Source organism: Dromiciops gliroides, chromosome 4, assembly GCF_019393635.1.
Source record: "Dromiciops gliroides isolate mDroGli1 chromosome 4, mDroGli1.pri, whole genome shotgun sequence".
NCBI classification, from domain to species: domain Eukaryota; kingdom Metazoa; phylum Chordata; class Mammalia; order Microbiotheria; family Microbiotheriidae; genus Dromiciops; species Dromiciops gliroides.
In genome coordinates this window covers 204,361,385-204,374,056 of record NC_057864.1, presented here as the reverse complement: position 1 = coordinate 204,374,056, position 12,672 = coordinate 204,361,385, and the positions used below count along the sequence as shown (strand labels likewise).

Here is a 12,672-nt window from a genome sequence, read left to right as displayed (position 1 = left end):
TTTATTTATGATTTAATATTTTTGTTACTATCTTCTTTGATTTTCAGAATTTCTTTTTTCTTTCTTTTTTAGTTGTCTAGATTATATTTTTGGAGTTGTTGCTTTTTCTAGACCTCTATTTCAGTTGCATGTCCCAACCACGTTTCTGTTCTTTCATTTATATATGAAAGTAGCTAGAAATAACAATTTCCCCCATGAACACTGCTTTGGCCACATTTTAACAATGTTGGCATGTTATCTCATTGTTTTTTTATTTCTTTCATTATTTCTTTCATTCTTTCTTTCTTTAATTAATTATTTCATTTTTTTTTTATTTCAAATATTTTATTAAGAGTTCCCTGCCAGGCATTTAAAACACCAGTTTGTGAGGATAGACTCCATTGGAGAGAGAGAATACAGAATGCAGGTAGCCATGGAGCTGAGGAATTTTCTTGATCTGCGGCAGGATCTGATAGTCCATGGCTTTCTGGTCAGCCTTGTGTTGCTCTATAACATCATATTTCTGTTTTTCTGGGTCAAAAATCTCTCCTTCTTGGTGTCTAGGTTTACGGAGCCTCTTCTTCTTGAAGTAAACATCAGTAAAATGATTTGGAATTTTCACACCTGAAAGGTTAACCCTAGTAGAGGTGGCAATGACAAATTTCTTATGGGTTCTTCTCAGAGGATCACGGTTGATGGTCAGAGGTCCAGTCACCAGTAGCAAGCCACTAGCCAGCTGATCAGGACCATGCCCGGGGTGATGATAGATCAGTCCCCTCACATTCTGGCTGAAGGGCTTTTTGCCATGACTTAGCAGCTTCCTAGGCACATCCTCAGTAGGGTAATACCTAGGCATTTTGTGGATCTTTACCACTTGGTTTCCTCCATTCTTATCCCCACCAACTGGCTTTGAGATGGTAGCAGTCACGTTCTCTTTCTTTCTCCTTTCAATCTGGGTTTTGGGTGCAGTGTACTTGCGTTTGTACATGGCCCACTGGGAATACATGGCAGATCTTGAGTATCTGCTGATCCCTCTGGCCAGGATGTTTTCGAAGCTTTTTCAACACCTTCTCAGCCAAATCTTCCCTTTTAGCCTTCTTTTCCTTTTTTCTTTTTTGACCTTTGTTTTTCCTTTAGTTTCTTTTCGTGTTTTTTGTCCGCCATCTTCAGAGAAGGGAAAGAGATAATTGTCTTTTTCTTTGAAGAAATTTTATCTTTTTCCATGTTTTTTCTATAACCCACAAATTAGTTTAGAAATGAGTAATTTAATTTCAATTTCAATTTTAATTTTTCTGTCAAATATCCTTTATGGATAATACTTATATTAGGATGTAGTTAAAAAATTGTATTGTATATTTATGCTTTTCTTCATTTTTATAAGTTATGTTTATGTTAGTTTTAAGCTCAGACAGAAACAGATCCCTGAAACTACATATTGACATAGAAAACCACAAATTAACATTATTTACATTGTATTTTTTAAATTGTTAAACATTTCTAATTAGTTTTTAATCTGGTTCTGACAACAGGGAAGAGTTTTGTGAATTCACAAATTTCATACCTCTATCCGATATTGTCAAAAGTGTCTCTCTGTTCACTCTCCTAAGAATTAGGCTTACAAATTGCTTAGTCCATCTCATAACTTTCATTATATACATTTATATAATAAAAGCAAATGAGAGGATTAAATGTGATAACACATGCATAGTTCTTTGCAAACTTCAAAGTGCTTACTATTGTAAGTGTGCATAAACAGATACATACATACAGGTGTGTCTGTGCATAAAAACAAATCATGTAAAAAGGGAGAAAATTTTACAGTCTTTTCACCTGGAATCTTCACTTTAACAGTGATAGAGAATTTCCCTCAAGAAAGGGTAAAAAAGGGAGGCAGCTAGGTGGCACAGTAGATAAAGCACTGACCCTGGATTCAGGAGGACCTGAGTTCAAATCCGGCCTCAGACACTTGACACTTACTAGCTGTGTGACCTTGGGCAAGTCACTTAACCCTAATTGCACTGAAAAAAAGAAACGGAAAAAAGGGAACAAACATTAATACCATGTCCATTATGTGCCTGGCACCATGCTAAGCACTTTACAAATATCTTATTTTATCCTTTCAAAGGATTAATATTAGTAATGGTCAATTTCAGTGTATATGATATTAAAAATCAGTAAATGCCTTCTAGTGATTAGTGCTATACAATCACTTAACTAATTTACATTGATCAATTTTATAATAGGATATTTATTGAGAAGATATAACAAGAACAGAAATTTAAAAGGATTTCTTCCCAGTTCTTGGGGCCACATTTCAACCTATACTACTTTGGTCCTTGGAGAGAGTGGATTCATCATTATAGCAATTGCTACATAGCATTTACCCCACCAAGTTCACTTCCCAATACAAGCTGCTGGGTGAGTTGCTAATTACCCTACACAGAGTATTCACCATAGAAGCTCCCAGACCTCTGGCAACTCAGTCTCCTAACCTTTACAAGGTCACAGGTAATCCAATACTTCACCTAAGAATAGAAAGAATCATCTCAACGAAGCAAAGACTATAAGAAACATTTCTTCTTCATTCAAATCAGCCAAGAAAGAAAGGAGTAACAGTCCTTTGTGTCTTTTGAACATGTCTAGTTACAGCTTATCAGCCAATCAAAAATCTATCCCCCCAACTGTTTAGAATACCAGAAATAGTCATATGTAAACATGTTCTCAACCTACTTGAAAGCAGATTACATTAGTCAGAGTTCTCCATCACTCTCCTAAGAATTAGGCTTTCAGCTTGGCCAGTCCATTCCATATCTTCCATTACATATGTTTATATAATAAATACATATGTAAGAGTTAAATGTGATAACATATGTATAGCTCTTTTCCAACCTTAAAGTGATATACAAATGGTAGTTGTTAACATTCTTATTATTTTCAGTTTTTTAGTACACTGGTGCATAAACAGATACATTCACACATAAATGCGTGAGTGTGAATGAATTACTTAAAGAGGGAGAAAGTTTTTAAATCTTTTCATCTGTAGCCTTCACTTCAACAGTTGGGAGAATAACTGAATTATCAGTATATTACTGTGTCATTTAACCTCGACCATAAATAGCACAGTTGAATGAAATTTTCTTATTAATTCCTCTTCACTACAGAGGATTATACATCTTTTCTCTATATGTTTATCTGGAGCTAGCTGGACAGTTTCAATTCTGTGGCCATACTTTGTCCATTCAAAAAATAGTGCTTTGAGAGCAAAGAAATAGAAGATATTGCTTTTGTTTTGTTGTATTGTTATAGTAGAGGATACCAAAGACTTATAAGCAAATAGTTAAGGGGATAAATGATCTCACTTTCTTTTCAGGTCATGATTATTAAAAGTTTTGAATGGAAAAAAAGCCTGTTATTTATATTTGGAAATTAATGAAGTGAAATTATCGCTGTTGACAGGAACTGGTGTTAAAATTCAAAGACATGGCTTGGGTTATAATGTTTGTCAAGCTTATTACATTCACTTTTTTCAGTGAAACTTAATCTCCTAATCAGTTCCAATTTACATATTTGAAGGTCTTTCATCCAATCGGCTTGAGAAAATCAGGGTCTTAGAATCATGGAGAGAGTATTTCATTAAATGATTATTAATCCCACAGTGTTCTGCTTGATTCTGAGCAAATGGCATAAGTCAATTATAATAAAGCTTGGCTGGTCACTTAATTTACAGTAGAATTATAATAGCTAAATTAAAAGTAAAGGCACAACCATACAAATGTGCACCTCTAAAACACTCAGGTATGTCATTATGCCTGTATATACATGTAGATGATAAATTATGAAAGCATTGTTGTCATTTATTTGGAAAATCTTTTTTTCATGTATGGTCTCTTTTCTGACTTCCTGTTAAATGAAGTATTACAAATTTGAATGTTATTTGTGGTTAAATAGAATATCAAGCACTGATAATTATTTTCTGTATGGAAATGTCATTCAAGCTTGGCAGAGTCTCACCTGTTGCACAAGTCAAAGATGCACATAAGATTATTTTCCTTGGAAGGTGGCATTTGGGCTTTCTAGTCTTTCTGGTTTTCATTTGCTAAAAAGAATTTCCAATTGATGCCTCTTTTTCAGGACTCCTCATAGTGCTTTAAAAAGTGTGACCTTTAACCTTACTGTAAAAAAGGAAACAAGGAGAATGGAGACCATTAAAATAATTTAAGCTATCATCAATTTACACTCTCTATATCTTGCATGTAGATAGTTGATTACATATTGTCTCCCCTTTTAGTCTGAGTTCCTTTATGGTAGACTGCATTTTTGCTTTTCTTTCCATCTCCATTTCTTACTAAGATGTCTGGTACATAGTAAGCGTTTAATAAATTTTTCTTGATGACGATGTTCTTGTTTCAAAAAGAGTCCACCAAATGAATTAGAAATAGGTAAAAATGACTTTGTTTTATAATTCTCAAAACCACTGTCACCCGGAGTCTAAATCCTTGTTTTAATTTTCCAGGTGTAAATCTTAAATCTGTTCTAATTGGTAAAAAATATCTCAGTGTCTTTGCCCCAGAATTCTCAGGGAAAGTCTATAAATTAAGGGTGTCATCTAATTCTTTTATCAATTAAAGACATTTATAATTCCACCAAAAAAATCTGGATATTTTATTTTTATTTTATGTTTACTTTCCCAATTAAAAAAGAAGGCACTTGAATTAAAAATAGGTATGTACAAGGTTTACTTTTTATTAATTAGTTTCTTTTTTGGTTGAGAATGATTATGATGAAATGTATTGTTTTTAAATAATTTTTGCTATGAATTTAATAATCACCAATAATTAGCAACATTTCAATAGCAAAGAAGAATTAAAAAGAAAGTTACATATGAAATTGTGAACTTGGGTTAAATGAACACAGTTTCACCTACATTGGCCCAGTTAGTTTATGTCCATTTAGAATTCATTGATATTTGCTATTGTTAATTCAACTTTTAAATTATGGACTCAAACATTAAAAAATGGACATTTCCATAAGTAAATAGCAGAAAACAGTTATAGGTATGTAATGATTTATTTCTATTATGTAGTATTTAAATGCATATTAAATTTAACATGATAATAACATAACTGTTCTGCTTGCTTGTATCACTTTCAAACTTTTTTTCTTTTGTGTGTTTGTGAATTATTTCATCCATGGTTTTTCATTTTTATATTAATTGCCTCATTATTAATGCCTAGTGAGACCCAGAATTTTTTAAATCATAAAAATAATTTATTATTTTCCAGTTATATGTAAAGATCATTTTCAACATTTGTTTTTATAAGATTTTTATTTTCAAATTTTTCAACTCCTCTCTCTTCTCTCCCCACTCCCCAAGACAGAAAGGAATCTGATGTAAGGTATATATGTACAATCACATTAAATATATTTCTGCATTAGTCATGTTGTGAAAGAAGAATCAAAACAAAAGGGAAAAAACTCAAATAAGAAAAAAACAAAAGCAAAAGTAAAAACAGTGTGGTTCAATCTGCATTCAGATTCCACAATTTTGTTTTGTTTTGTTTTGTTTTGTTTTGTTTTTCCCAGATGTGGAGAACAGTCTCCATCATGAGTTCTTTGGAATCCTCTTGCTTTTGGACCATTATTTTACTGAGTAGACCTAAGTCTATAACAGTTGATCAACACACAATGTTGCTGTTACTGTGGACAATGTTCTACTTGTTCTGCTCACTTCACCCAGCATCAGTCTACTTAAGACTTTTCTGAAATCTGCCTGCTCATTATTTCTCACAGCACAATGGTATTCCATTATATTCATATACCACAACTTGTTCAGTCATTCCCCAATTGATGGGCATTCCCTAAATTTCTAATTCATTGCTACCACAAAGAGAGCTGCTATAAATATTTTTGTACATGTGGGTCCTTTTCCCTTTGTTATGATCTCTTTGGGATACAGATATAGTAATGGTATTATTTGGTCAAGGGTATGCACAATCTCATAGTCCTTTGGGCATAGTTCCAATTTGCTCTCCAGAATTGTTGGATCAGTTCACAATGCCAACAACGATGTATTTGTGTTCCAATTTTTCCACGGCTTCTCCAACCTTTATTATTTTCCTTTTTTGCCAAATTAGACAATCTGATAGGTGTGAGGTACGTCAGAGTTGTTTTAATTTGAATTTCTCTAATCAATAGTGATTTGGATCCAGCATTTTTCAAATCCACAACAACAATACATAGCAACCCTTTCTTCTAACCACTAAATTTAACTAAACAAGAAGAATACATTTATTATCTGGGTCTGAAAATGTCTCATTCTCCCCTTCCACTCCACCATCATTCTACCAAGACATGGAAGTATGCATCATCATGAGTTTCCTGAAGTCACGAGTAGTCATTGTATTAATCAGAATGGTTGTTGTTCAGTTTGGTTCTTTGTGTTATTGTTGTTGTTATTTGTTGTTGTTTTGTTTTGCTTGATAACTTATTTTCCTTTAAAATGGTAAGGTCAAAATGTTTTTAAATTTAAAAAAAGATATGGTCACCTTACACATTTTTCTGATTATTCTGATAATTTTCTTCCGTATCTCTTCATAAAGTCTTCCCCTAGTTGCTCTGGATCTCTGCCTTTCATCATCCTTTCCACAAAATAAAATTTTACTAAATTATTATGCCATGTATTTTCAGCCATGATTCAAGTGATAAGCTGACCCCTTTGTTCCTAATTCTTTGCAACAACAAAGGTACTACTATGAACATATGTGTACTGCTAGTTCTTTTTCCTTTGTCTTTCATGTCTCGGGCTGAGGGGCAGAGGGAATGTGTACATTGCAGCATTACTAACAAACCAAAAGGTTTGTCATGCCAGGGTGGGAGTGGGGATAAGCTGCCACTCTCTATAAAATGCTCCAATGGCATGCGTCTCAAATAGCCTCTGACAACCAAAGCCCAACTCCTGGCCTTCTCATGGTGGAACTGTTTACGCTAACAGGAGAAGGACCAAAGGCGAATCACTGGCACCTTAAAACCAGTTGCTTTGGGCAGGTGGAACTTGTTAGCCTTGGCAGGCAACCTGCATTGGGGAAGGAACCCTTATTTTAAACCTCTGCTGCCTTGCGGTTATACCCATATACGGATAAGGCTTAGGGAGTTAACCCCAAGGAAAAATCTGGAGTCAGAGTCCCTTAGGCAGTTGGATGTTGGACATCAGATCCCTCTAGCAACTCCTGCGGTGGCACTTTTGCCAAACTGTATTGGCTCTGCCTCTCCTTTGGATCCACCAATGTCATGGAGAGGGAAAACCTGCTGCATGGGCAACAGCTTGTTTTCCATAGAGATCTGCCCAGGCCAGCGCCCTGGAGAGGATACTCCAGCTACTCCTTATGGGGTAGATACAACATGAGATGTGGCAGTTACTGGTTATAAGTCACTCAAGAGCTGCGGCTCCCACATGAGACTGCACAGCCACACTGTGTCCTGTGGCTCTTCAAGGCACTAATCCATGGTCGTGCATGACTGGTGGAAGCCTACTACTACTACTACTAGACCAAAATGCACTCAATGTTCAATTACTTTTGTGGAATATATTGCTTTCCTTTGTGTTTCATTTGATTCAAAGCACCAATAGTGCATTAGTTTGATTTTGTTTTCTTACAAAGCTCTGCAACAATTTATTTTTCCTAATTTTTGTCAGTTTTGCCAAACTGATGGGTTAGAAAATAGAAACTTTAAGTCATTTAAATTTTCATTCTTATTAATAAAGTGTTGGACTATCTTTTATGTAGTTGTTTATAGCTTAATTGTCTTCTTTTCAAAGAAAAATTTTCATAGTCTTTGACCACTGATTTATAGAAGGTTCTTTTCTTATATACTTATAGTATTTTCTATATATCTTAGCTATCAGTACTTTTCTGAATAGAAAAAAAAATATTTCAAGGGCTTTTCTAACAGTTAATTATTTACATCTTAACTGTAAGCTCATTGATTTTGTTAGTGTAAGCTTTGCTTTTTTCCCCTATTTTATGTAATCTAAATTGTTCATTTTATCTCCTGTGCTCCTCTCCCTAATGTTTTTGTTCAAGAACCTTTCCTCTTGTTTATGATCAGTTGTGAGAATTACCTCCTTCCATTTTCCTCTGTTCACAATAGGGCCTCTTATTATTAGGTCATTTATTCATTAGGAAGTTATTTTCACTTATGATATGAGTTGTTATTCTTGCATTGAATATTTACATCAATATTCATTAGATTTAATTTTGTATAGTTTTTTGTGGCATTATCTCTCATTGGTTTGAATATGACAAAAAGAGTTCTCTCATTGGTAATATTGAACAGAAGCACTTATTTCCTTATTTTCCTTATATATATATATATATATATATATATATACAGAAAGAGAGAGAGAGAGAGAGAGAGAGAGAGAGAGAGAGAGAGAGAGAGAGAGAGAGAGAGAGAGAGAGAGAGAGAGAGGAGTTTGGTTTTGTTGTTGTTGCTTTTTAAATTTGATAGCCTTTCCTTGAATTTCCATTAGAGCTTGTTCTACCTTCCACCCCATCCTGGACCTTGAAAATTCATTTGTATTGTTCAGTTTCCTTTTCTCAGACTGAATTGAGAAATGAAAATATTTTTCTTATTCTAACATGAGTTTTATGTATTTATATCTATTTCATTTGAATTTTCTGATTTTTCAGCATATCATTAGACAAAAGAGCTTCCTTTATTTCCTGTTTATCTATTGTAAGTTATTTTTATTTTTATTGTAATAATATTAATTTCTTCCATTTAAAAGAATCAAAGTTATGAATAACTTGCTTAATTAATTTTTAAAAAGATATAAAGTTTATCGATTAATTATTAAGTGGTTATCTTTTTGACTTTCAGAAATTCTATCTTGCATTCATTGGAGGTTTTTTACTTTGTTCTTTTCAAACTTTTTAAAAGTTTATGTTCAATTCATTAATATGTTCTTTTTAATTTTTTCTGATAAAATATTAATTATATAAAGTATTCCTTCACTACTGATTTGCTTACATGTCATGTGGGTGTGTTATTTCACTGTTACCATTTTCTTTTAAATTATCTATTATTTATATGATTTGTTCTTTGACCCCTACATGTCTTAAGTTTATATTATTCCTTTTCCATTTATAATTCAATTATTTTTCAAGATTATATGATTTTGGGGGGGCAGCTAGGTGGTACAGTGGATAAAGCACCGGCTCTAGATTCAAGAGGACCTGAGTTCAAATCTGGCCTCAGACACTCGACACTTACCAACATTGGGACCCTGGGCAAGTCATTTAACCTTCATTGCTCCTCCCCCCCAAAAAAAAAGATTATATGATTTTTTTTTGGCCATATTGTGGTCACAAAATATATATTACCATTTCTTTTTTCATTCATTTATGTGATTTTTTTTAGGCTGGAAAATTTAGGCCCAAGCCTTATAGAATAAACCATAATACTTAGCTGGTTTCATTCCAAAATATGAAATTTTGGGGAGATTTATCCATGCTGTTTTTTTGATAGTTTGGCATTTTATGATGATGAGTTTTTTTCTGGTTGCCTCTGAGGTAGAAAGACTTATGATAGAACAGGACCTTTGTTTACATAAATAAGGAACAATATGTCCCCTTCTCAGCTTTCTTTTTTTCCCCTTTTTTTTTTCCTCTTCTCTGATGGCTGGCAGATGAACAAGAATTGCTATAACCTTCCAGGTGGGGATAAAAGCCATAGTTTTGGCTACATATCTCCTCACTCAGCTACCTTGTTTCCCTGAGTTCTATAGTCAAAGTTGAGCTACAAATTTTAACAAAGACATGTCTTTTGTAGTCCTACACAGATGCTGTCTTTGACCCTATTTTTCCTTTTTCTACTTCAGTCACATATTACTAGGTGACTTACTACGTCTTTTCTTAATGATACAGTCCTGACAGGTCCCCAAAAGACTTTGAAGATTCCATTGACTCTTTGAGGGGTAAAGGTATTCCCTGTATTCTTGTGAAATCACTACCTAGCAGTTTATAGGGTTGGGAAAAATCTAGAAGGCTTATAGCATCATAGATTTAGATATGAAAGGGACAATGGAAATCATCATATTAAACCTCTTCATTTTATAGATGAGTAAACTCAATTTCTAGAAATATTAAATTAATTACTCAAGATAACAAGATGACCTAGTCAGGTACAAGGGTAAGATCTGAAACGAGGACCTTTGATTTCAACTCCAGGACTTTTGCCAGTGCATCCTGCCTCCCTCTTGGTAACTATAGAATTCTAATATTGCAAAAAGCAGGCCTAGAAAATTAATACTATCATTTATACAAGGTAGTAAACAAGAAGAAGAGCCAATTGAGAGATGCTGAATTCTGTTTCAGGCATTTTGACTTTGTCTTGGGGGCCAATTTGGCAAATTTTATTGAAAAAACCCTCCAAATCCCATAATCCCAAAACAATGGGTTTTCTACATTTCAAAAAAAAAAAGTCAATTCTACTTTGAAAGCCTAATAAGTCCTGTGATGTAACCTTTCTCTATTTCTAGCCAAAATGAGTTACCCGACTCAACCCTTCACTTCTCCCTAAGTTAGAAGGATACATCCCATGTGAAGTTAATTTCAGATTTTTTTTTTGTATTAAAATCACAGGATTTTTAGCTCACAACTTTAATCTTTCCTCTTGATCCTGTGGTGAAGTCACAGGAGTCCCATTCACATCCTATGCAACTCTGTGGAAATTTACATTTTGAATTGGACCAAGGATTCAGGATTGGAGAAAAGACTGAATAAGTTGAGAACCCACCTTAAATTCTCTGGTTCAGAGTTTGGAAATGAACCCAAATATTTTAGTGTTAGAGCTTATTTTGCTTTGGCAAAGCATGGCCTTCTGTTTCAAAGGGGGAAAAAGGTTTTAAAAAGCTTATTTGAATAGCTCAAAATGCTGCTTCTACATCAAATCATTCCTAGAAAAATATTTTGATGAGTTAAGTGTAAATGAATCAGAAACATATGGATTGCATTTCCTGTCGATTACTCCAGGGTTTCAAAATTAAGGGGAAAAGTACTCAAGGCAAAATGCATTTTGGATTTTATTGGACCCCAAATATTTGAGAAATAACTTTAGACATTTGAAGAGCATTAGTCTTTTCCAGGCTTATCAATCCTTTGGAAAAATCTGAATCAGATCTTTTATTTTTCATATAATGATCTATGGAAATACATGACATTTGTATTTAATGAAAATATTTTCAACATGTAATTTTTGTCCTGGATGTATATTCATGTACAGTTGAGGTAAAATCAAACCTTTGAATTTCCTCATGGAACTGGGTGACTTAGAAACAAAGTTTGGTGAGTCACCATCTCAATTTATGGTGTGTTTGAATAATTTCCTGACTGTTGGTAGAAGGATCTAGATATTTAGCCAAAAACTTGTTTCTAATATTTGTAACAACAACTTTTTACCACTTCACATTTTGCTATTTTGTTCACTCAAAACTACTTAACAGACAACTCTACGTCCTTCCTTCTCATAAAATTCCCAGCTTCCTTCAAATCAATTAAGATACCACCTCCTAAATTATTATTTTCTATTATATTTCCCTCTTGTTGGTGTATATAAATGTCTTTGTGTGTGTGTGTATATATGTTATATATGTACATATGTATATATACTTAGATGTGTTATATGTATATATGTGTGTATGTGTATGTATAATGTTTATCAAACAATATACACACTGTATCTTTTTCTACAAATCCCTGTAGCCCCTTGAGGGAAGAGACTGGTTTTTTATTTGTTTGTTTGTTTTTCTCATATACCCAGTGCCTAGCACATAATTGGTGCTTCATGACAGCTTGTAAAATTAAAATGAATTTTCATTGCCATTGTTAACTCATTTATTGAGTTCTGTGGAAATCTAAACAAAGGCAAGAACAGATGTGTGTTGTTAGGGAGCGAGGCATACACAATAAAAATTATGATACACTTTAAATTTAACTTACCAGGAATACATTGTGCCACAAAGTGGGGATTGCCTGTATAGGAAATAATGGCCAAAGGTCTAGAAGCTGTTTAAATCCAACACAAACCATTTTCTTTCGAGCTGAGCAGAAACTCCAAACATTTTTTCCCTATATAGAGTGAAAGGGCGGAGGGGAAGCTGAAGAAATTATTCAACCCTTATCATGATTATATATTTGGTGTCTTATTCTTTACACATTCTTAGTACAACATATTAAATAAACTTAACCTTCAATTATTTATTCAGAGGGATTGTGTGGGGAGGAAAGTGCCATGGTTAGCAGACAAAAGGAAGTAATACAAAATAAATTTATGTTTAGTTATATATATATATGCATTATATATATAAAACATTAAACATATTTTTGCGTTAGTCATGTTATAAGAGAAAAATCAGAGCAATGAGGAAAAACCTCAAAATAGAAAAACAACAGCACCAAAAAGAAAAGAAATAATATGGCTCATTCAGCATCTATACTCCACAGTTCTTCTGGTTCTTCTCATCTCAATAGTATTCCATTACATTCATATACCACAACTTGTCCAGTCATTCCCCAATTGATGGGCACCCCCTCAACTTCCAATTCCTTGCCACCACGTAAAGAGCAGCTATAAAGATTTTTGTACATGTGGGTCCATCTCCCCTTTCCATGATTTCTTTGGGCAAAAGACCCA

The 12,672-nt window shown here is 33.7% G+C and overlaps 1 protein-coding gene across 1 annotated transcript; it reads right to left on the bottom strand.

Moving 5' to 3' along the window:
* Window positions 1-349: 349 nt before the first annotated feature.
* Window positions 350-4,043, bottom strand: LOC122754854 (60S ribosomal protein L6-like). The gene is made up of 2 exons (XM_044003303.1): window positions 3,991-4,043; window positions 350-1,034 (listed from the first exon to the last, which is right to left on the bottom strand). Exons 1-2 carry the CDS (start codon window positions 4,041-4,043, stop codon window positions 350-352), a joined length of 738 nt encoding a protein of 245 aa, XP_043859238.1.
* Between the last annotated feature and the right edge of the window lie 8,629 nt (window positions 4,044-12,672).

Coding starts and splice junctions, on each gene's coding strand:
- LOC122754854 (XM_044003303.1), bottom strand. CDS start 4,043: ATGCCACCTTCCAAGGAAAATAATCTTATGTGCATCTTTGACTTGTGC. Junction 1,035..3,990: donor ATCTTTGACTTGTGCAACAG/GTGAGACTCTGC, acceptor GTGTTGAAAAAG/CTTCGAAAACATCCTGGCCA.